Raw genomic sequence first — 22,538 nt, 5'->3', positions numbered from 1 at the left:
GTTTAGACCCTTCCAAAACAGGACATAATTTATGGTATGAAGACAGTAATTTCTCAGAGGCTGGCAGTACAGAGGTATATAAAGGTCTGCTCAGACCTCATGTCATTAGATACTGCTGGACCACAGTGTACCCATTTGGCAGGACGGTGGGGTTTTCCTATCCCCTGTTAACCTTCACAGGGGCCTCAGTGCAAGGAGGACGTGCACTGCTGGAGACAGGCCTGGGAAGCCAAGGGGGAGTGGTATGAATGTTTGGCATTGTGGCATTCTTGCAAGCCCGTGAGTTCAGCTCCCAAACTGACCTGTGACGCTGTAGTGTGCAAACATAAACTTCCTTTATATGACAGTCACTGTGATGTGTTTATTTTGCATTCTGTTCAGTGGTTTGTAAAGAAATGCTTAAAAGAGCTACAATTTCTTGCAAGATTTGTTATTTTAGTATTGGCTGGTCGTCAGACATCTCTGGTGAATGAGTCCAAAGCCCTTGAATTCATCCTCCTAATTTTAAGAGTGTAATAGATGTCTCTAAATTAAAACCATACCCTTGTAGTAGACTTGATATATTGTCTGAATGAAAATAGAAACATCACGTATGTTGGTTTAATCTTTGATGGACTGACTTTTTCAGTTTCTTTATGTGGAATCTGTCTTGATTATGCACATGCTTTTGTGTAGGGTAAGATGGAGATCAGTATGACCAATCATACTTTTATCTTGATATTCTGAACTGATGCAATTTTCCCTTCCGTTAGGATCAGTTGCTTTTAATAGAAAAGAGATGCCCTGTGTCTTTGGAGGGAAGTTCCACAACCCCAGATTCAGTCAAAAACATGTATGAGAAGACTATCACTATTGCAAAAGGCAATTCAAGTCTAGGTAAGTTGGCAAACATTTTCTGCAACCTTTTCAGGATCTTGGTTTCTTGTTTTTCTTGTATGTTTCCTGTTTTATTAATGAAGACTAAGTATTTTCCATTTAGTAGGGACAGGATATTCATTCTTTGCTGCTCTTGCTCTGTTTGACTCTGATGGCACTGGATTAATTGCTGTCACTGCGGACCCAAAAGTGAAGTGCCCAGTCTCACTGAGAATCTTTTTCCTGTAAAGGAGTTCAGTCATTCCTAAATGTTTACAATTATAATACATTGGGTTTTAATGTCTTTTAATACTTTTGCATAATGTAATGGAAAAAAAAGATGTAGCCGAAGAATGCTGTAGAAAAACACTGGTCAAAGAGCTGCAGACTGGACTTTCAGCTCTATGTAAGCACAAAATAATCTTGCTTTCTGTGGATGGTCAAAAGGGTCTAAACAAGCTGTTCATTCCTTGCTACAAATTTGTACTTGTATTCAAAGTGCCTGAATATTTCTGAAAATCATATTATTGGTACATTTAATAGGTAGTGGTTTTGCCTTAATGATATTATCCTTTTGTAGTGAAGTTCAGAGTTTTAAATATCTGCAATCTGCAGCTTCCCGACCATACTGATTAGAGACACCTTTTGGAGCAAACAGGCACAATAGGTGGCTCTTTGTTGTCCAGTTCAGGTCTCTTGTGTGGCCCTGAGCAGTGTGTGTGGGGTAACAGGAATAGAATTCTCCCAGAGATGGCATGAGGAAGGCCTTGTGTTGAGAGGCAGTGGTGGTTCCCTCCCATTTGTGGCTGGTGTGTTCATTTGCTATGGCTTAGGTTCTGGGGGCTGTTTCTTCCAGCTGTCTGCACATTCTGGATTGGTAGGACAGGACTTTGTATGGATGCTGGCTGTTTGCAGTGACTCCACAAATGCTTTATAGTGGGCTGTCCACAGAACAGGATGTTTATAAACTGTCTCCACTCAAGATTCCCTTGCTGTGCAGAGGTGGGTGTTGTTTCTTTACAGTTGTGATGCTGTAACTCAGTGAACCCTTTCACCTGGATAAATTGCCTTCTGATGGTTGGATGGTCAGTCTCCCATATGTCACCTTCATAATACACCCCTCCTTCAAGCTGGATTGGGAACTGATCTGGTTTAAACCCAGGGTCTCCGAAACATAGCTGTAGAAAATGGTGGTATCTATAGATAGATAAGGTCTGTCTTCCATTGGTATGAGGTGCTTGGCTAACTGCTGCCATTACTGGTCTCATTGCCAGGCTGTAGAAAATGCAGGTCACGGTGCATTTCCAGGCATCTGGATTTTGTAAAAAAAAGTTTTCCTTGCAATGAACTTGTAATTCAATGGAGCAGGGTTTCATTTATGTGTATGAGTATTTTAAGTGCAGTGAACATTCCGAGCAAATTTCATGTCAAACGCAATAACAGCATGAAAATACAAACTTGAGACGGTGCACATTTGTAGACATTATATACATGAAAAGTAAGACTGGTCTCTCATATATGCAACGCATGAATGTGAGTAATGCTTTCTCCTGGCTTTTGTCTCTATAGTCTTTTGCTTCCAGTCTGTGTGTGCTCTGGCCTGGGAAGCAGCCCAGGCACAGGGATCAATTTACACACATGGCTGCTCTGCTTTTAACTTCCATTATTACAAAAGGAGCTGTATCAGGAGCTGTGAATGATGTTGAAAGCTGCACCTGCACCAATTATTTCAGCTGAGAACTGGAAATTCTGTTTTCCTTTTAAATGTTGTCACTCATAACTTGCAACAGCTCTTCAAATCGAGCCACAGCTGGAGCCTTAACATTTTCACTGTGATTTTTAGAAGGTAAGAAGACAGCACCCAAAAGCAGAAGAGTTGAAATGGCATTGTCCTGTGTAATTCATTTGGCAACTTGACAGTGGCATTGCCATTTTTAACCTGAAACTGTAGCTGTCCAAAGCATGACATCAGCCTTGCAGGTCTGTAGTAATGATGACATCATAGAAACAGGGGAGGAAGATGCATGTGATGTTTTTCTAAAGTGCTATTGCACTACCCTCAGGATTACATGTGTTTGTTACTGTTTTAACCAAATGGCAAAGTTAGGTTCAGAATTTCAAACCACATATCAGCTGTTTCCTTGGCAGTTTCCTGTGCATACTGCCTGTGTTCTGGTGCAGACCACTCTATTGCAGAGTTGTGTTCAAATTCAGATCAGACTGAGTAACCTATGTGAGCAGATCTGTCAAGAAATCATTCTTGGAAGGAGCATGTGAGTGTAAACAGTGGGGCATTGACCCCAGAACAGCACCTGTAAATGCCATCTGTAATGTGCTTAACATTGTAATGTTACTGATCTGAGGGTGAGGTGATAGGTGGTTTACTTCTAGTTTTTCTAGTAGCCAGGCAATAAATCAGTGTCATTTGAGTCTATTACAAGTGTGATACACCCACGTCTAAATTATACCTGTCCACATCTTACATTATTAACTGGCAAATTTTAAGTATATATCTCCAGTCAATGGTAACACCATATTCTTTCAGCAGTTTAATAAAAAGTGCCCTTATGAATATGGGTTTGCTGTTTTTCCAAAAGTTAAACCTTGGCTTCCACATACCAAATCAGAGAGGTACATGTATTCCTGTCTCTAAGAACCTTATTGGACCTTGCTAGTCAGGGTCACTTTCTCATAGTTTAGACAGCTATGTTGATCTCAACTACAAGTGGATGTAAGGGGCCAACACAGTTGTTTTTATTATCTGGAAAGAGTCCTAAAAAGCACAAATGAATATCTGGATTAAGGTTAGTCTTTAAATGCTTACAGCATTTTACTTTTTTCTCTGAGACAAATATATAGCCAGATGTTTATATGGTTGGCTGGATCTGGTTAGCCTGGGATTTAGAGCTGCCTTCTAAAGTGTGTTCAACCAGTCTTTCCCAAGGTCTGAGTTCACAGAATAAAGGGTTAGGTCTGTGTCTTCTGTAGCCATGTTTGTATATAAATGGTTAGAATTTTTTTAGTTAGTATCATTAGAGGTTTTGGTCTGGTACATGTTGTTTTCCGTCCACTCACAGTCTGAACAGTAAGGTAAGTGCTTGCAGACAGTCAGCTGCACTCCCAGTGCATGCTAGCCTTATGTTTACATGTGAAATCAGGAGAACACATCGTGGTGTAGCTACTGCGTCCTTCTCCAGTGCATATTTCTTTATAAGGTGCACTTACTTCAGTGGCTTCATCTTGCTAGTAAATGAAAACTTTCACGTTAGTGCACACAGAAAGAAAAATACCGAGTTTGGCAGTATTAAGATAGTGGAAGCCCACTGAGTGGACTTCAAGCTCCTGACCCTGCAGCTGCCTTTCTCCTGCCTTAGTGAAGAACAGCTTTTTCCTAGAACTGTCATCAGGGTTTGTTTCATGAGCATCAACTGCCCTGAAAATAGCAGTGACAACTCATGCATGTAAAAGCAGTCACACGTAAAGCCCAGCACAAGTCACTATAGGTTCCCTAGGGAAGAGGAGGGGCAAGAGCGTATCTGTTTCATTTCCCATTAGAAGGTAGAGTTAAAGGGTGTGTATAAACATTGGGAAGAAGTGCCCTGCTGTGCCACAGGTGGAATCCTGGTGTAACTCAGATAGTGGACGTCTGTGTCAGCAATGTGCAGACTCTCACAAGAAGTCAGGGTCATCTTCTGAGCTTAAGCTATGACTCACCTAGGAGAGCAGGAAGGCTGACACTATCTCAGTGGGCTCTGATTCAAGCTTTCTGTTGAAAATAAGTGTATGTTACTATTGGCCCTATGCTCCTAATTGCTTGTTTAATCATTTCATCTTTTTCCCAAAGAGAACTGTCATAAACTAAACTCAAATGTGATGTATAAAGTCATTGAACCATCCAGAAGAATGACGACTGTGTTAGAAGCAATTTCATTACAATTTTTATGTATTTTCTGCTTAACTTTTCCACTGTCTTAGCCTAGTATGTGAAATGACAGCAAGGTGAAGTAAAGATACTGTGATTATGATTTGTAACTGCTGTCTCCTGTTGGATAGAAAAAATGCAGGGGAAAGCAAGAGCAATATTTATAGGCTTGCTGGTACTAGCAGGTTGGTTGACTGACTTTTGCCTTTCCTGCCCCAGGTTACATTCCTTTATCTTGGTACCCAGAGCTAGGACTCGAAGGTGTTGTTAACTGTTTTTGTGTGTTTTCACTCTAGGGATGACAGTAAGTTCCAATAAAGATGGCTTGGGAATGATAGTTCGCAGCGTCATCCATGGAGGCTCAATAAGTCGTGATGGACGGATTGGTGTGGGGGATTGCATCCTGTCCATTAATGAAGAGTCAACCACTAACTTAACCAATGCACAAGCTCGGGCTATGCTGAGAAGGCATTCACTCATTGGACCAGATATAAAGTAGGTAAAGCTAGATGATGAACTGTGGCAGAAAAAAGCCAATAATAAAAATTTGCTTATTTTTGCAGTTATTTAAAATGACAATTTTATTTGTTCTTATGCATGAATTTGCCTTTACAGCTTCAGATGTATGTTCTCCTTCAGATTACATTTTCATGGATTTCAAAGATAAAATCACTTGTGTGAGAGGCTTCAGATGTTCTTAGAAAAGTTATTACTGTCATAAGCAATCATCATCATTACTGCCCTACCTGGTTTTATTGAAAGAGTGGGATTAGTCAGAATTTTGCATTCATAGTATGACTTTTCTAGATAAAGTAAGGATTTCCTCAGAGTGTTTATAGTTCTTAAAGGGGAACTGTCCTGGCTATTGCACAAGTGATTTCACTTGATGGAGTTTTTTGTAATGGGTTTTGGTTTTGTCTGCCAGACAGAAAGTATGACATATGATGTTAATGCAGAAAAGTAATGCTTAAAACATTTCAGTACATCTGTGACAAAACACTCTGTTTTGTGAGGGTACTTCTAATTCTGTAATGGTACATATGAAAGAGTTATTGTGCATAACTATCTACTCTTTTAATACGAGTTTTGAGAAATCCTCTTGATGTGATAGTTTCTTCTTCTTACGTTGTCCCAATTTACAGAATTTTAACTCTGCCTAAAAGTATAATTCTTTCTAGGTGCTGTGGTTATGGAGTTAACCTTGCCCACATGCGCACCATCTAGAAATGAGGTTGTTCCTGAAGTTGTGCGTTGTGCTCTAGACGCACCAGTGCTGGGTTCAACAACTTCAGAATCAACTGGCTGGTTTTCTCACAGCTGTGGTAACATGGATTAGGTCAGATATGCAAACGGAATTAATGGAGTTTTGGTAATAGAAGCCTCTACTTACTTGCAAGAGTGGCCTTGAAAGAGGTCAGTCCAGTCCCAGTGTGGTTACAGGTAGCTGTGGTTTCTGTCAGTTCAGAATGGACAGCAAGGCATTCGATACTTCCCCAGAAGTAGTCTGGCTTTGAAGAGACCTGTCATTTTGGTAAATGGCAAGTACCTTCGCTGTGGGCGGTAGGTTTGTCTGCCCCATCACTGTCATGCATTTAGGATAATGTTTTAATTTAAGCTTGTTTAAATAAAGAGATATGCTCATACAATGAAATACATTATTGTCAATACTGTCATGAGTATAAGCAACTCAGTGCTGATAAAATGTGACGTTTATTATCGTAGACTTTCAAACTGTTAGAATTCCAACTGTCATGATGGAAATCAGTTGGTATGTGCATATGCGTGTGTGTATGTCTGCTCAGATACACAAATGCTGCAGCACCATTCTTCTGTGAGGAGTCTTTCATTAGTTTTATATTTGTGCTTACCCTTTTGTAGCTGCTGCATTTTACGCTGTGTGACTACTAGTTTTGTAGTCTTAGTCTTTTGCAGATATATTGGAAATATGAAAATCTTGCCTTAGATGTGGATATTCAGGTTTTCCAAAGAAAAGTGCATCCCGTTTCTGAAAGATCTTGGAGAAAAGGGGCAGATTCTATTCATATTCTTACTTAAGATTTTTGTCTTTCGTGTATATTTGTGTTCTTTGTTGCAGTCCTATGATAAGGTTTTAAATTGTAGCCAGTTCTGCACTTCAGACAGCTGAAAAACTAAACCATTTGGTAGCTTCCAAAGGAGTCTTGCAAAAATAAGAACAGTATTTTTTGCCTTAAGTAGTTTTGCTACAAAACTATTCAGCATAATCAAACCTTTTTGTAATTCTGCTTTCAAGAGCAGTACAGGATCCCGGAAAAATATTATGGTACAAACATGCAGGTAATGTAATCAGAAACTGAGAGATAAGGAGCATTGTCTCAGGATAGTTCTTCATGATTGCTGAGAGGGAGACACGCACAGACACACACAGACACATATATATATATCTGTCATTTCATAGCTGGTGCATCACCTTGCAGGATTTGTGATTGAAGGGCCAGCATTTCAGATACGGAATTTCTGTCTCTTCGATGTCTTCCTTGGGATGCAGCCGTCTAGATATCATTCCTTCTTGTCCTGACAAAACTGCAAAATTGGCACCTTAACTTTTACACTGAGCTTTTGTGGGGAATCAGAGTGTCCCCAAAAAGTGATTAAACAGAGTTACTTTCTTTCAAAAGTATTTCTTTTGAAGTATTTCTTTCTAAATATTTTCAAAATTATTTCAGTGGCAAACAGTATTTGCAGGGAAAGCAAGAAGCTGTTCTTACTGGTCACGTAAAGGCTTTGTTTTGATTTTGAATAGTTTAAGAACCATCAATATGAGTTTCAGACTTGGGTGTTTAATTTTTTTCACCTTTATGTGTGGAAAACCAGTTGTGTGGCCTCACCAGAATGCATTCTTTTTCACTTCTCACCTTACCAGGACCTCTTAAATTTCTGTAATAATAGCCAGGGTTTTGTGCTTAGCAGCAGCTGCTTGTAACACCTGCCAGATAATTACAGAACTGAATTAGAATTCACCTGACTAAAGTGTGGGGATGAATTCGTGATCAAGAAATAAAAGATAGACTTCAGTTCCATTTTCCATAACTGTTGATAATCACTGCTATAGACAATGCTGAACAGCAGATGCTTTCTGGGTTAGAGGTAGATGAAGGTTGAACGGGAGAAAAAAAAGGAAAAGGCGGGGGGAATAAAAAGGCAGCTCACACTTTTAACTACTTAAGTATGCCTCTCACATTCAGCATGAGACATTGACATTTCTTAACACCATTGTAAAAAGATGCTGCATCGTATGCTTCACATTCTAGATCTTCTCCAGCACCTGCTGATGATCAGGCCCTCTGTTATGTGTGAGTATTGGCGATTCAGAAACTCATTATCGCTCTATGTTGCAACTTGTTTGTAAAATCATTCCATGCTTTTTTTGACATCAGTAGTAAATGTCAGGGATATATCCAGATATAGGTACATAATCTCTGTGTATGTTTCTGTGTGCATGCATATGTGGCTGCACATGTGGATGTGTATATATTGTATTTTTAGAAAATTAAAAGTATGAGTGAGTGTGTATACTTGTATGTGTGTGTATGCATATATGTATATATGGCTTTAAACTTGAAGATTGGAGCTTATTTTCTAAATCTGGAATGAAAATACCTATATTCCAAAAACATTATTGCTAATATTTTAAATTTCATCTATGGCAGCCACCTGAGATATGCTCAGAGCACATGTGCATGTGTGCATATGTGTACAAGGTTCTCTGCTAGAATTGGCATGAGTATGATGTGCTGATATCTGGATTAATCTCAGTGTCATATTTTCTGTGGCACTTACATTTTACTTCCTTCATGTATGAAAAGGTTCAAATTAGACCTTAAGTGTTAATTACAGTAATTTGTCCTGAACATTTTCCATACTTCGTTATTTGGTTTGTTGGTATTTCAAGGTTTTGTGTGGCTGTTCAGTCAAGCATGTGATAAATGTTCCCCTGTACTGCATGCGGTGTTGTGTTTACGAGATATTTTCATTTGTACACCTGTTGGTGTTTCCGTTGTCACTGTTCTTGTTGCTAGTGCGTATCTCTGAGGGTAGGAGAAGTGGTTATGGGCCGCAAGAAAGGAAACCGGAACACTTTCTCCTTCAAGCTGTACAGATGTGAAAGAGGAATTTGTTAAACTCTGCATATGCTTTCTTTGAAATTGTTAAACTTCAACTTCTCTTGCAGATAAGAAATGCAGCACAACTGTAGACCAGTCGTTTATTTATTTCCTGTTTTCTGCATCTTCATCCCTGTTTTCTGGCACTCATTTCTCTTTTTGTCTTCTGTGTAACCATATTAAGGCAATTACCAGTCCGTTTTGCTGATGAACCATTCAGTTGTCTGGGTGGATTTTTATTTCCACTTTACACCACAAGGTTCAATAGAGTCAAGCAGAGGAGCCCAATGCACTTCCTGTTCTGGGCCCCTCATCCCACTCACAGGCTGAGCTGCTCAAGATGATGCTGGATGTCTTCAGACCTCACTGTTACCTCCAAATGAGATACAGTAGTGATCCAGCACGTGATGGATTTGATAATTGTGGGGTTTCTGCCCATGAGTACTAGAACAGGGAAAAACTGTAAATCCAAGGTCTTTTATATAGTGTGACCTTACTGAGTGTCACAGAAGGCAGGAGCAGGATAAGCAGCCTCTTAGCAAAGACTACTTTCTGGTGTACATATTTCCTAAAAATGTAATTTGTAACAGAGAATAGTTCTTTTGGTATAACTTTTCATTTCAATAGTGCCTTGCAAAGGAGAGAGTTGAGGAGGACAGTCACATCAGTAATACAGCTTAGGTCATAAGAGCAGCTAGGAAAGCCCTTGCAGTTAACTAAACTTTGGAAATCATGAGCAAAAAACAAAGATGAACTCGTGTGCAGAAGACAGCTTTTCATGTATTTGATCCATGTACTTTAGTTTTCTATCCTATTTTTTGTGAAATATGATAGTTCTGGTTTATATTTGTGAAGCAGCTGAAGTGTTACTGAGGTTTGGTTGTAGATGAGAATGAATGGTTACAAACATATTGAATATTCCTTTGAGTGCTTTGAATTAGGTAATTCGAACTGTAGTTAACTACTAGAATAAAATAACATATTTGTCCAAAGAGCTAAAATGTAACAGCTCCCAGTGATACTATCTAAATTTCACTCCATCTATGGAAATCAATTAGGTAATTCAGTTGCTCAATTTTAGATGCATTTTTGAAATGATGGAGTGAACCTCTTCTCAGTTCCTGTGCTGTACACAGAAAGGGAAGCTAAGGCAGCTTTTGGGAGATTTTTGTAAGTAGCATATAATGTTCTTTGAGAGAGCATCTTAGAGTCATACCTTTTGAATGTTTGAGCACAATGTCAGTTATTCATGCATATAATGAAGAACAACAGGATATCCCAGAAGTTGAAGTGCGTATGGTTTGTTTTCCTCTTAGTTGAATCTGGGCGTATCTTTTTCCTTAGTTGGAGTGTGCCATTCTCCCTTCCATACTTTGAACAATAGCTTCCAGCTGCAGTTTAGCATAAAGGAGATTGTGCAAGGTTTCTAGCCAATAGAAATGTTCCTTGCAGTTCTGGTTTCTTTACTGCAGCTGTCTGTCAAGGGAAAAGACATTATTTCATACTTATTTTATAGGGTGAAAATTGATAAATCTGACTGGGATGAAATGAAAGTAACAGGGTTAATATGACATTTTCTTGCATTGAAATTCAGCCTGCATATCTCATAGCTTTTGTAGAGGCAAGGTATTCTTATAGACTTACTGGGTGGTGCATCTGCATCAGTATTTGACCCATGACAGTATGGTGAGCATAATACTGGTGCTTTGTTGTATTTCAACACACTTGGAGTTGGGAGATGGCTGAGAATTAGTAGTGATTATTTTCAAAAATTCTTTTCTCTCTTGCTTCTTGCTGTTTCACTGCTAGGTCTTCACAGAATAACTGCTGTGTGTCCTCAGTGTTTCTGAGTTTTGGAAATGCCCTGAGGAAAGACAGATAAGAGTCAGTGACCTTCTGCTAAGTGTTGGTTCCCTAGAGTTAACTTTTCAGCACTTCAGAAGGAAAACACTTTGTCTCAAGCATAGTAAAGGTCTGGTGTTTGAAAGAAGGCCAAAGCAGAACAGGGAGGAGACTTAAGGAAGAAGAAAATCTGGTGTTAATATGTATGATTTAGAAATTTTCACTAAAAGGACTGGAAAGTGCCTTCTGTTCAGCACCCTAGGCACCTCTGTAATAACTGTCTTTCCACCATTCTAGATACGGTAGATGTGAAAGGAGGAAGGGAACATGCTTGAACACAGACAGAGAAGACAAACTAAAGGGGGTCCTTAGAATAATTTTGGCAGAGTGATGTGGACAGACAGCATTAGTCATATAAAAGTTGATTTGCGCTGCCTTCTGATACTTGCTTTATTCAGCAGAAAACCAATGAGAGGGGGAATCAGTGGCAGTCAGGGAAACAAACTGAAAAGACTCTAATCACGGAATAACAGACATGACATGGCTCCAAATGAGAGCCTCAGATCTGAAAGAGTCTCTCCTCAGCAGCTTACATATTCTTCTGAAGTCAAGTTTTTTTCCCCCTCTGTTCTGTGGGGAAATATGTTAGTTTTTCTTTTAAGGATGTGATGTATGGGGAGACAGACTTTTTTTGTTCCTTATATGTCACCCTTACTTCTTGGCTGACTCAGATCTGACAGCTGTGCTGCTTATCAAATAACTATAGATTTTTAGGAAGACAAAGCATTGTTAAAGGAGGACCATCTGAGTAGCCCTGTTTATATCATGGTGTCCTTTTGCCTGTAGAGGGGAGTATATTCTTGATGCCTTAATCCTTTTTTTCCTGTCTTTGTTTTCCCCTCCCCAGTCTATTGTGCCAGTTCTGTTTCTGGCATTCAGACATGAAATGGAGTCTGCACATCATTTGGCTGATGAAACATGACTCTCTGACTATACCAAACTGGCTGGAAGTGCATGAAGGGGTGTAGGAAGGAGTTGAGCAGGGGGTTGCTCCCTGTGGCATGGGTGATGTGCCGTAACACATTTGTATGTCCAAACCCATGCAGTATTCTTCACTTAAGCATAGAAACCTACAATAAATACAAAGCCACCCAGGAAAGCACAAAACCTCCAACAAGCCAACTTTCAGAAACATTTTCAGCTGTCATTTAAGGTGGTGATGGTGCCTCAATCCTCATAGATCCTTCGGTGTTTGTCTTTGCACAAGGAATCTGTTTTGACTGAAGCTGGGTCGTCTCTATTACCCTCTTGTCACTATTGAAGCACCATTTACTTTAGTTATAGAAAATGATGTGCTGTTCAGGTACTTAATTTGACTATAAATGCATATTTGTTGCAAAGTCACAAAGGATTCATATAACCCCTTGTTCCCAATTTACCAGCATTGTGGCTTTGAAGTCAATGAAGTAGTCTTGAGTGGCTTCCTCTATCCATACCTCATACCCCACAAAGAGGATCAGCAGTCCGCATGCTACTTTAATCATGTTCCATTTTATTGCAGTATTACATATGTGCCAGCAGAAAATTTAGACGAGTACAGGGCCAGCTTGGGACAACAGCCAGAGGGAGCTGTGCCACTTGAACTTTTTCCTTCACATATTGTCAGGTGAGTCAAAAGGCTTACTGTTTTCTCCTGTAGAGCTCTCAGAGGTAACTCTTTCCATACACTTCGCACATTTTGGGAAGATAAATTCTATTTTGACAGAGTAGCCATTACAATGAAAAGGTATTCAGGATAAAATTTTGCTTTGACTAGCAAATTCGTAAAACTTTTTTACAAGGCTGTTTGATCTACCCAAAATGGAGACTGAATTCTGTCCATCCTAAACTTCTCTTAAATGCCGTGAAGTTTGATTTATATAATGCTGTAAATACTTAGTGTTTCCAACATAAGAACTTAGTATTGATGATCATTCCAGAACATGGCTGGAAGGAAAGAATTATGCTGTCCTTTTCCTTGAGTTTCAGAAATTCATTGCAGTTCCAGGCAAGATTTTTGGAGTGACTAATAGTATTTCATTTTTTGAAATTCAGTAACTTTTTTTGAGTGCTGCTGTTGTAATTTCTTCCATTTTGAAAAGACTAAATAATTACCTTCAGCTTTGATTTGGTTCTAGCTCCAAAATGCAGAGTCTTTTACTCTGTAGTTGTGGATAGCAATTCCATTGCAGAAAAAAAGTTGACAGGGAATCCCTAAATATCGTGTATATTCTAACAGACATCTGAAAAACAAGCTCCTTACATGAACCCTGTGTACAAATTCTATTGGTGTCAAGGGTGATTCAGTATATGAAAATTTTCAGAAAGATCTAGTGATTATTTGGGTTCTTTAAAAATCAATTGCATGTTCATGTTCATCATCAGGGAACTCCCAGAGCTTCCAGAACGTGAAGAGGGGGAGGGAGAAGAAAGTGAACTTCAAAATGCAGCTTTCAGTAACTGGAACCAGCCCAGAAAGTAAGTGCAGATCTAGTTGCACAGTATCAAACGTTATCTGAAAGTCAAAAAGTTTGAAACACACAAGACATTTTAGAAGGAGTAAGAAAACAACAGAATCGCAGCACTAATGTATGTTGCACGTTGCAGGAGTGATTCACTGTTCATTTTTACCGCATTGGGCTAAATTCCTGCAATCTAGCAGTGTTTTGATTGTTTTAGTAATCTATCTTATTTATCTCAGGCTGACTCTCAGGGATCCAGTAAGAAGAAATGAAGAGAAGGATTCAAAGCTTTCATTAGAATCCAAAATAAAGTGAACAACACTAGATTCAATTACAGACTTTATGAGCACTTCAGTAGATAACTCCCACTGAAAGAAAAGCTTTGCAAGGAGTTATTTCAGAATGTTTTTAAACAATTGTGCGAACCCAGGTGTCTTCAATATGCAACGTTGTCGTAGCCACAACAGATTTTTATTTATTTTGGTCCTTGTTTTGTCACAACAGGGTTGAACTCTGGAGGGAGCCTAGCAAGTCACTGGGGATCAGCATTGTTGGAGGACGAGGGATGGGGAGCCGCCTGAGTAATGGAGAAGTGATGAGAGGGATTTTTATCAAGCACATCCTGGAAGACAGCCCGGCCGGCAAAAATGGAACACTGAAAACTGGAGATCGTATTGTAGAGGTACCAGCTGAATGCCTTTTGCTGCCGTTCTCCCAGCATCTCAGGAGCTGCTGAGATGGTTGTGTGATTCTGGGCCGACAGCTGTGTCATTACTCCAACAGACACCACTCGAGCCATACAGCCTGTAGTACCATCTGCTGATGTTTGTGTGCAGACAGCTGTCTGGAAAGTTGAATATCCAACCCAAAGCATAGATGTATGACTGTGTGAGCAGGGGTCTACAAAGCTAGCAGTTCAACCTGTCTGTTTTAAAGCCAGCGTGTGCTTAAGTTTGGTAAAGCTAAAAGATTTGCATATTGGATAGCAACAGAAATGGGCAGTGCAAATCATGCAAATAAATACCAACTTTATTTGCCTCGTAATCAGATCACATCATTCCTGTGCATCTTATACAGGAATTAATCGAGACACAGGTTTTTTCCTCCTGACATGAAGAAATCTGTGTTTTATACTTGCGAAATCAAGAACATTGTGCCCATGCTTGAGTGTAAGGTAGCCAGTGGTATTGCAGGGAGGGATTTATCTAGATTTGTCTTCTAAGCCAGTCCTGTACTCATGCAGCCACTTCTGCTTTCTTGCTTAAAGATACTGAAGAATGAGCGTACTGGAAGGAAAATGTCTTTCCTATGACAATTATCAATGTCAGACATTGCCATGTCATAGAATCATAGAACCATCAAGGCTGAAGGAGATCTCTAAGATCATTGAGTCCAGCCATTAGCCTGCCACTCTGCTGTAACCCCTAAACCCCAGTATCAGATCCAGGCACTTCTTAAGCACATCCCTAGATGGTGACTCTGCCACCTCCCTGGGCAGTCTATTCCAGTGTTTGACCACCCTAAGAGGAAAAAAATTCTCCTAACATCTAATCTGACTCTTCCCTTTCTCAATTTAAGACCATTCCCTTTGGTCCTCTCACTGCAGGCATGGCAGAAGAGACCATCCCCCACCTGTCTACAACCCCCTTTCAGACGTTTGTAGAGAGCAATGAGGTCACCCCTGAGCCACCTCTTCTCAAGGCTGAACAAACCCAATTCCCTCAGCCCTTCCTCATTCAACATGTGTAGACCTTTCATGAGCCTTGTTGCCCTTCACTGGAGTTGCTCCAGTGCTTCGATGTCCTTTCTGGCCTGAGGGGACCAAAACTGAACACAGTACTTGAGGTGTGGCCTCACAATGCCAAGCACAGGGGGATGATCACTTCCTTCATCCTGCTGGCCACACTATTCTTGATACAGGCCAAGATGCCATTGGTCGTCTTGGCTACCTGTGCACACTGTAGGCTCATATTGAGCCAGCTGTCCACCAGCACTCCCAAGTCCCTTTCTGATGAACAACACTTGAGCCACTCCTCGCCTGACCTTTCAGGCTGCATGGAGTTGTCATGTCCCAAGTGCAGAACCCAACACTTCGCCTTATTTAGCCTCATGCAGTTGTCCTCAGCCCACTGATCAAGTCGGTCCAGGTCTCTCTAGGGCTTTCCTACCCTCAGGCAGATTGACATTCCCACCCAAGTTAGTGTTGTCTGAAAGTTTAACTGAAGTTGCACTCAATCCCCATATCCAGATTGTTAAATAGGATGAATTTGCATGCTGAGCCCTGAGAAGCACTGGCCACCAACTGGATTTAGCTCCATTCACCACAGCTCTCTGGGCCTAGCCATCCAGGCAGTTTTTTACCCATCAAATAGTCCACCCATCCAAGCCATAAGCAACCAGCTTTACTAGAAGTATGCTGTGGGACACAGTGTCAAACGCCTTACTAAAGTCCAGATAGACCACATCCACAGCCTTCCCTTCATCCACTAAGTGGGTCACTTCGTCATAGAAGGAGATCAGGTTGGTCAAGCAGGACCTTCCTTTCATAAATCCATATTGGTTGGACTTGATCCCCTGGTTGACCTGTGTGTGCTGTGTGATGGCAACTCAGCATGATTTCCTCCATGACCTTACCCAGAACCGAGGTTAGGCTTGAAATCCATATTGGTTGGACTTGATCCCCTGGTTGACCTGTGTGTGCTGTGTGATGGCAACTCAGCATGATTTCCTCCATGACCTTACCCAGAACCGAGGTTAGGCTTGCAGGCCTGTAGTTCCCCCTCCTTCCATTCCAACTCTTCTTATAGACTTTTACTAATTTGCAGTCAGCCAGAACTTTCCCAGTTATCCAGGACTGCTGGTAGATGATTGTGAGTGGTTTAGCAAGTTCTTTTGGAGCTTCTGTAATTACCCTGGGGTGGATCTCATCAGATCCCATGGACTTGTGAATGTCCAATTGGCATAGTAAGTCATTAACTTCTGGATTAGGGGGGGACTCACTCATCTCACCATCACCAACTTCCAGCTCTAGGACAACTGATCTTGACGTTAATGACAAGGCATTGAGTACCTCTGCCTTATCTGCATCCCCTGTCACTATGCTATCCTCTGCATTTATTAACTGATGGACTCCATCCTTGACCCTCCTTTTGCTCCCAATGTATTTGTAAAAATTTTTTTTGCTGCCCTTGACTTTAACAGCTAAATGAAGTTCCAGCTGTGCTTTGGCTCTCTTAGTCTTCTCCCTACATGACCTCTGAGACCATTCTGTCTCCAGTGTCAGGCTATTAGGAACTGCCCTTCGCTTCATGCTGCTGAATGTCCTTAGCTGACTGTCCATCAGTAAGAGTGTACCAAGCAGGGTGATTGAGATGGTGATTCTGGGTGAGACTAAGCTTGCTTTACACAGTGGTACTGAAACTGGAGTTTGCTGTCTGCTACAGGATCCATATCAAGGATCTTGAAATAAAACTTTAACATAGGTAGCAATTTCTACAACAGTTTGTAGATAGAACAATTTTCAGTGTATAACAAGTTGGGAGGTAGAATTTTCCCTGATGGCCACAAAGTTAAAACATTCATTTTATCTGAATAACTGGGTTTTTATGAGTGCGGTTGTCTCTGACAGTTAGCTAGCAGAAGTTGGAATGGGTGAGTGAAATTAAAACTTGGTGTTAATGTGACTGGTTTTGGGATAGGTTATTTCAGTTTCTCGGGTTGTGGTGTATCTAAGCTTTTATTGTGTGCAGTATTTCAGACATGAGGAGTTCAAGAACCTTACTGCTGTTGTTCAGTTCCTCATAGGTTTAGAATTTTCTGTCAGGTTTGGTTTTGTGCTCTTTTTGTTTACATTGCATTGTTAAGTTTAAGGTAGAGTTAGACAGTTAAAAGGGTAAGGGTAGTCCTCGTCAGATAACTTTGTGTGCAAGAATTGCCACTAACAAATAACCTTTCTGTGCTAGCTTCTAGCTTTTATTGTGGTCATTGTGAGAAAACTTCACTGATGCTAACCTCACCTTAACATTTTTCTTACCTGGATAACAAGACAAATTGTTTTACATACCAATATATATGAAGATGTGAAGAAAAGCACCCAGGCAAAAATTTGTCCTTAACCATCATTCATAAATGCCTTCTAGGAAAGAAAGCTTTTCAGCTCTGACCTAAAATTTAACTTCACAAGGAAGTGTCTAGTAGCTAAAATTCATCATATCCTGCTTTTAATAAAACATTTAAAAAAAGAGGAGGAAGAAAATAAAGAAAATGTGCACTGTACTGATGTAATACCCCATAATAAAAGACTGTCCAGCACTTAACAAATTTCAGTTTGTAAATCTCAAAGTGCTGGGAGGTAGGTTATTCTGAGATAGGATTTGCATAAAGCTGTATTTAGCAAACTTTGCCGCTCTCTTCAGATTATCATGTCTCTTCTGTTATGTTGCCTGTGGGAAAATTTATGGAGCCTGAACCAAAAATGTTGAAAAACCTGCTTTTAAAACAGAATAAGAGTATATTTATTTATTCTCCTTTCAGTGCTCTTGGCAATCTCAAACATGTGTGAGGGACCTCAGGTCAAGTCACTAGAAAGTTTTCCACCAGAAACTGAGGTTTGGGCTTAGGTTTTAGGTAGAGTTTCCTAACCAATGCTCAAAACTGACCTGTTCTTGAAGCTTCTTGCAATGTTAAGATGAGGCCTTCCAATTTCAGGTGGATGGAATTGACCTCAGAGATGCCAGCCATGAACAAGCTGTGGAAGCCATACGGAAGGCAGGCAATCCTGTAGTCTTTATGGTACAGAGCATTATAAGCAGACCAAGGGTAAGCATAAAGAATATGAAATGAGATGTAATACGTAGTAATAGATGAAACACATGCTAAAGGTGGTGGTGTTTGGGAATGGGATATTTAATCCTGAAAGTGCCATCTCAGCTATTCTAGGTACAAAGATTTGATTTAAGTATTATTTCCATTTAGAGTGAAATCGATTTGGATTTGGAATTACCCTCCAGCACGCCGTCCTCAAAATATTTTGAAAAGCCTCAAGAAAGATAATTTGTTGGGGGGCAGAGTAGGAGTCTAACTAAAACCAACTCTTAGAGATTGACAGCATGTCTGAGGAGCGCATGCAGAATTACAGCACCTGTTAAAAAATTCTTTGGACGTTAATGAAAGGACCTAGAAGTACACGGAACTTTTCCGTCACTAAGCTGCATGGACATTGCAGACAAAAGCTACAGAGCTTTAATATAAGTTGCTTTCATCACTAGAAACTAAACTTCCTCATTGTAGAGTCTGTGTAAGCTGCGTGTTTATTTACTAGTTGTCTCATAACTCTTGTTCCCCAGCCAGAGTCTCTTTATAGCCCTTCTTCAGCTTCTGCTCACTGTGGGCAGAAAACTACTAACCCATTTTATCGTCAGTCATCTAAGGTAAAGTTGCATGAAAAAACTCTATTGAATGTTGGTTGTTGATACTCAAACTGCTAAAGTAAGGCTTTTGCGTTTGCTGTGATGTGAACAGAATTGCCACTGCTGAATGTTTAGGCCAGTTGGGGATTGGAATGATGCCATTACTCTATCACTCATTTTATTTAGAGAATGCTCCTTTGCTATTTTTAATTGTAGTTCTCTGTTCTCTTTATTCTCCAGTTATTAAGTTTGTTGGTTATTTCTTGACTGTACTAACAAACCCCTGTTTCTCTGTAAGCAGAAACATTGCAAATGCTCTTTACTGTACATATGCATTGCGTTGTGATCTTCATATATGGCATTATATTCTTTTTTGAAACTTGCATCTGTACTTTATGATAATGCTTATAAGGGGATTTCCTGCTTTCATTCATGTGCAGTCACCCAGATAGCTAGCTGCCTGCACACAGTAGCTATATTTAATATGGTACCCCTGTGTATTAAGCTAGGCAGTCAGTTTCAAGTGACCTGTAGCTAACAAGTCCATTTCTTTGCCTTTGTTTTTCTCATTCAGGCTTAGCTAGTAGTTAGATCCTTAATGTGCTCCAGAATAGCCCAAATATTGCAAATTGGCTGTGAAAAGTTAGTTGATAGTTTTGCTAGCAAGCAGTTACCCATCAAGCCTGTGTTTCACACTGATACTGCTCTGGTTATTTCTGAGTGAGAAATAATCTATCACCGCGATTATGGTCCCACAATAGTGTTAAAGCATTGTGTTATATGAAATGCTGGCTAGTTGCTGATGGAAATGGCATCTTGTAAACATCAATAAAATTCTGAACAGAAATTAGTTAAAAAGGGTGTTGAGGGGGAAGAAGGTAAACCAAATCCTGTTATTTATTTTAGGTTTTAATAGTCAAAGGAAAAATACCCTTTATTTTAGCATTTGCTTTTCTTGTCCTAGACTGTGCAAGAAAGAAACTGAACTGTTCAGGCAGACTCAAATGGCTCCATATTTTATCACAGTAGTCAGTCCATAATAATGCAATGTTATTGCATGGATTAGAATTTGGACTAGTTTGTTAGGTGCTCTACCATCATGACAAAATATAAATCATGACAAAATATAAAAGTCAAGATGTTGAATGACTGTGGTTGATGTTTTGTTTCCTCTTTTACTAGGATTTCACTGTTGCTGTATGAAATGTGTGAGATGCTTATTTTAGTTGCCTAAAATTTCTTCAAGATAATATTTACAATTTCTTGCAGATGACAAATGTAATGGTGAAAGTGTAATAGGATCTTTATAGTAACAAATAACCTCTCCCAAACTTTTCTTTATAAAAGGCAATATCAAATGTGAATCGCATGTGTGTAAACAGAAGATCTTGTACCCTAGGGAAGCAGCTGTTGACTTTGAGTGACTTGAAAATGAAGAAACCTTGTTCATGCACAGGATAACTTTCTCACTGCTGTAGATACAGTAGAACCAAGACATATGTTATATTGCCAAATTGCATTACTTTTTTGCAACATGATACTTGAAAATAAAGGGGATGTGTTTTCTATTTTCAGGAGCATTTAAAAAAAACCCAAATGCTTTAAGAACATTTTTAAAGAGCAACATACATTTGGATTAAATTGCTCTTCATATAAATGATCCCGCAAGTTTTTCACATTTCTTTCCATTTACTATGCTTCTTAATTTCCAGCAGTGTTAAACTTAAGCCCTAAGACTTATAGGCAGTTGCCAGATAGATACACCTAGCGTAGAAATTAGTTTTACGGATACATAGTATATTTACAGCATCCTATACGAAGTCAGAGCTGTTCCCTGTATATTAAGCAAGCTCTGATCTCAAAATAGAGTACAGTATAAAAACTGCATAAGGAATATAAATGGTCAAATTACATCCTTTAATTTGGTGTAAGTGTGAAAACTCTTTGCGTTGAATGGAAATGATAAAGTACCTTGCCTTGCTAAAGGGAAAGACCAGAGAATTTGGTTTCAATACACTATAAATTAAAACACTTAGAGATGCATGCACACACATACAAAGTGTTTAGTAAAAGTTATTTTTAGATATGAAATCTTCTTAGAGTGGCCTAGTATTACTAAACCCTCTCTTTTGCTCAATAAGCAGTGAGAGTGTTACCACATGAGATAAATCAAATTATGAGAATTAATCTGTGGTTTGCGAAATAAAAATAAACCTACTGCATTATTACAAAGAATTGTGTTCATTCTAGTCCAGAAATCCACAATTTTACAGATAACTAATGTATAAGAGTATCCTGTATGCTGAGGTACTTGGACAATACCACAGCACATAAATTCTCTCTTCTTCATGCTGCTCAGTTCTGCACTTGATGCACTTTATGGGCTAGAACAGGAATGAGGGTCAGTGCTTTTCCTCTGTGCTCTGCTAAACATATCTGGTATGTTTTGCCCACTTACACATGCCTGTAGCAATGTGCAGGAAGCAGACTTTGGTTAGCCCAAACAACTAAATAAATACATTTTCCTCATAGTGACAAAGGGTTCATTTGAAATTGTTTTTGCTTAGTTTCTGTTATGCTTTCCTTTTAGAACCCTTCCCTGCATTTCCCGCAGAACAATGTTTTCTGTAGGCCAACTGTCTTCAGCAGCACTAACCCATTTGCTGATTCTTCTCAGTTCAGCACTACCAAGGTTGGATGACGACACACTATCTGCTTTTGACTCACTGAACATTATATGTGTGCTTCTATGCCATTAATCTCTCCCTGCATTTAAATTCTTTTATACCAATTTGCATAAAATATTATGCTGATGAGAGTGTGAATTCTGTGTAGTGAATTAAAAAGACACAGACATGTATACATAGAAAAGTTAGAGAAGTTTAAAAATGCCAGTTCCATTAATTGTAACCACTAAATCTGGTCTAGCCAAAGCTACCTGAGGACTAGGTTCTCAATTACAAGATCAGTCACTGTGGTATATGTTAAAATATCCACGAGTGTAACTCTCTCATCAGCTTGAGGTGTTTTGCTGCTGTATACTTCTTTTCGGTTTTACGTAGTTAGGGCTTTCGAGCTTTGATATCTCTCTCTTATTTTTGCATGACAGAAAACCATTGGCAGCTTTTGCTTTACGATGCAGAAAATATTTTCCCTCGACTTCTTGAAAATTCTTTTACTGCACCATGAATGATATCTTTGGAAATGTGAAAAAGTTAGATTATTTTTTTGTGTGTGTGGTTAATGCTTACTGCATGTTCACAATGGGAACAGAGTTAACCTCTAACACAATAATAAATAAAAGCTTAATTATATGCATGCATTCCTGATTTAATAAAATAATTTCTAGCTGGTTTTACATCTTGGAAGTGTTTGTGCCCTTTGTCTATATTCCCATGTTGTCAAATATATCAAATGTGCAATGAACATTTATGATATGATATGTGGTGTATAATTGCATATGTGTTTTTGAAATCTGTTTTTGCGTGTGTTACAGTTCTGAGGAAAGGGAATATTAGTGTAACAGAGATGATGGCTTGTATTTTCTACATTTTCAAAAGTATTTCTGAAAAAAATTGCATGAATTTAAAAGAAAACCTAATGATATTGCAGGTTTTGCATAATTCCTTTTTTAGCAATGAAATAAGTGTATAATTGCATATGTGTTTTTGAAATCTGTTTTTGCGTGTGTTACAGTTCTGAGGAAAGGGAATATTAGTGTAACAGAGATGATGGCTTGTATTTTCTACATTTTCAAAAGTATTTCTGAAAAAAATTGCATGAATTTAAAAGAAAACCTAATGATATTGCAGGTTTTGCATAATTCCTTTTTTAGCAATGAAATAAGAATGGCCTTTTCTGTCCTCCT

General features: G+C 39.3%; 1 protein-coding gene across 1 annotated transcript in view; it reads left to right on the top strand.

The window, feature by feature from the left end:
- MPDZ (multiple PDZ domain protein) overlaps window positions 1–22,538 on the top strand; it is an 84,311-nt gene that overhangs the window by 36,830 nt on the left and 24,943 nt on the right. The window contains exons 19-24 of the mRNA XM_009073821.1: window positions 753–876; window positions 5,074–5,272; window positions 12,323–12,427; window positions 13,186–13,278; window positions 13,767–13,944; window positions 17,970–18,080. Coding sequence (XP_009072069.1) covers window positions 753–876; window positions 5,074–5,272; window positions 12,323–12,427; window positions 13,186–13,278; window positions 13,767–13,944; window positions 17,970–18,080 — 810 coding nt within the window. The remainder of the gene's footprint in view (window positions 1–752; window positions 877–5,073; window positions 5,273–12,322; window positions 12,428–13,185; window positions 13,279–13,766; window positions 13,945–17,969; window positions 18,081–22,538) is intronic.

This window comes from Acanthisitta chloris, unplaced genomic scaffold (genome assembly GCF_000695815.1).
Source record: "Acanthisitta chloris isolate BGI_N310 unplaced genomic scaffold, ASM69581v1 scaffold4334, whole genome shotgun sequence".
In the NCBI taxonomy this organism is placed as follows: Eukaryota; Metazoa; Chordata; class Aves; order Passeriformes; family Acanthisittidae; genus Acanthisitta; species Acanthisitta chloris.
This window is presented reverse-complemented; position numbering and strand designations above follow the sequence as displayed.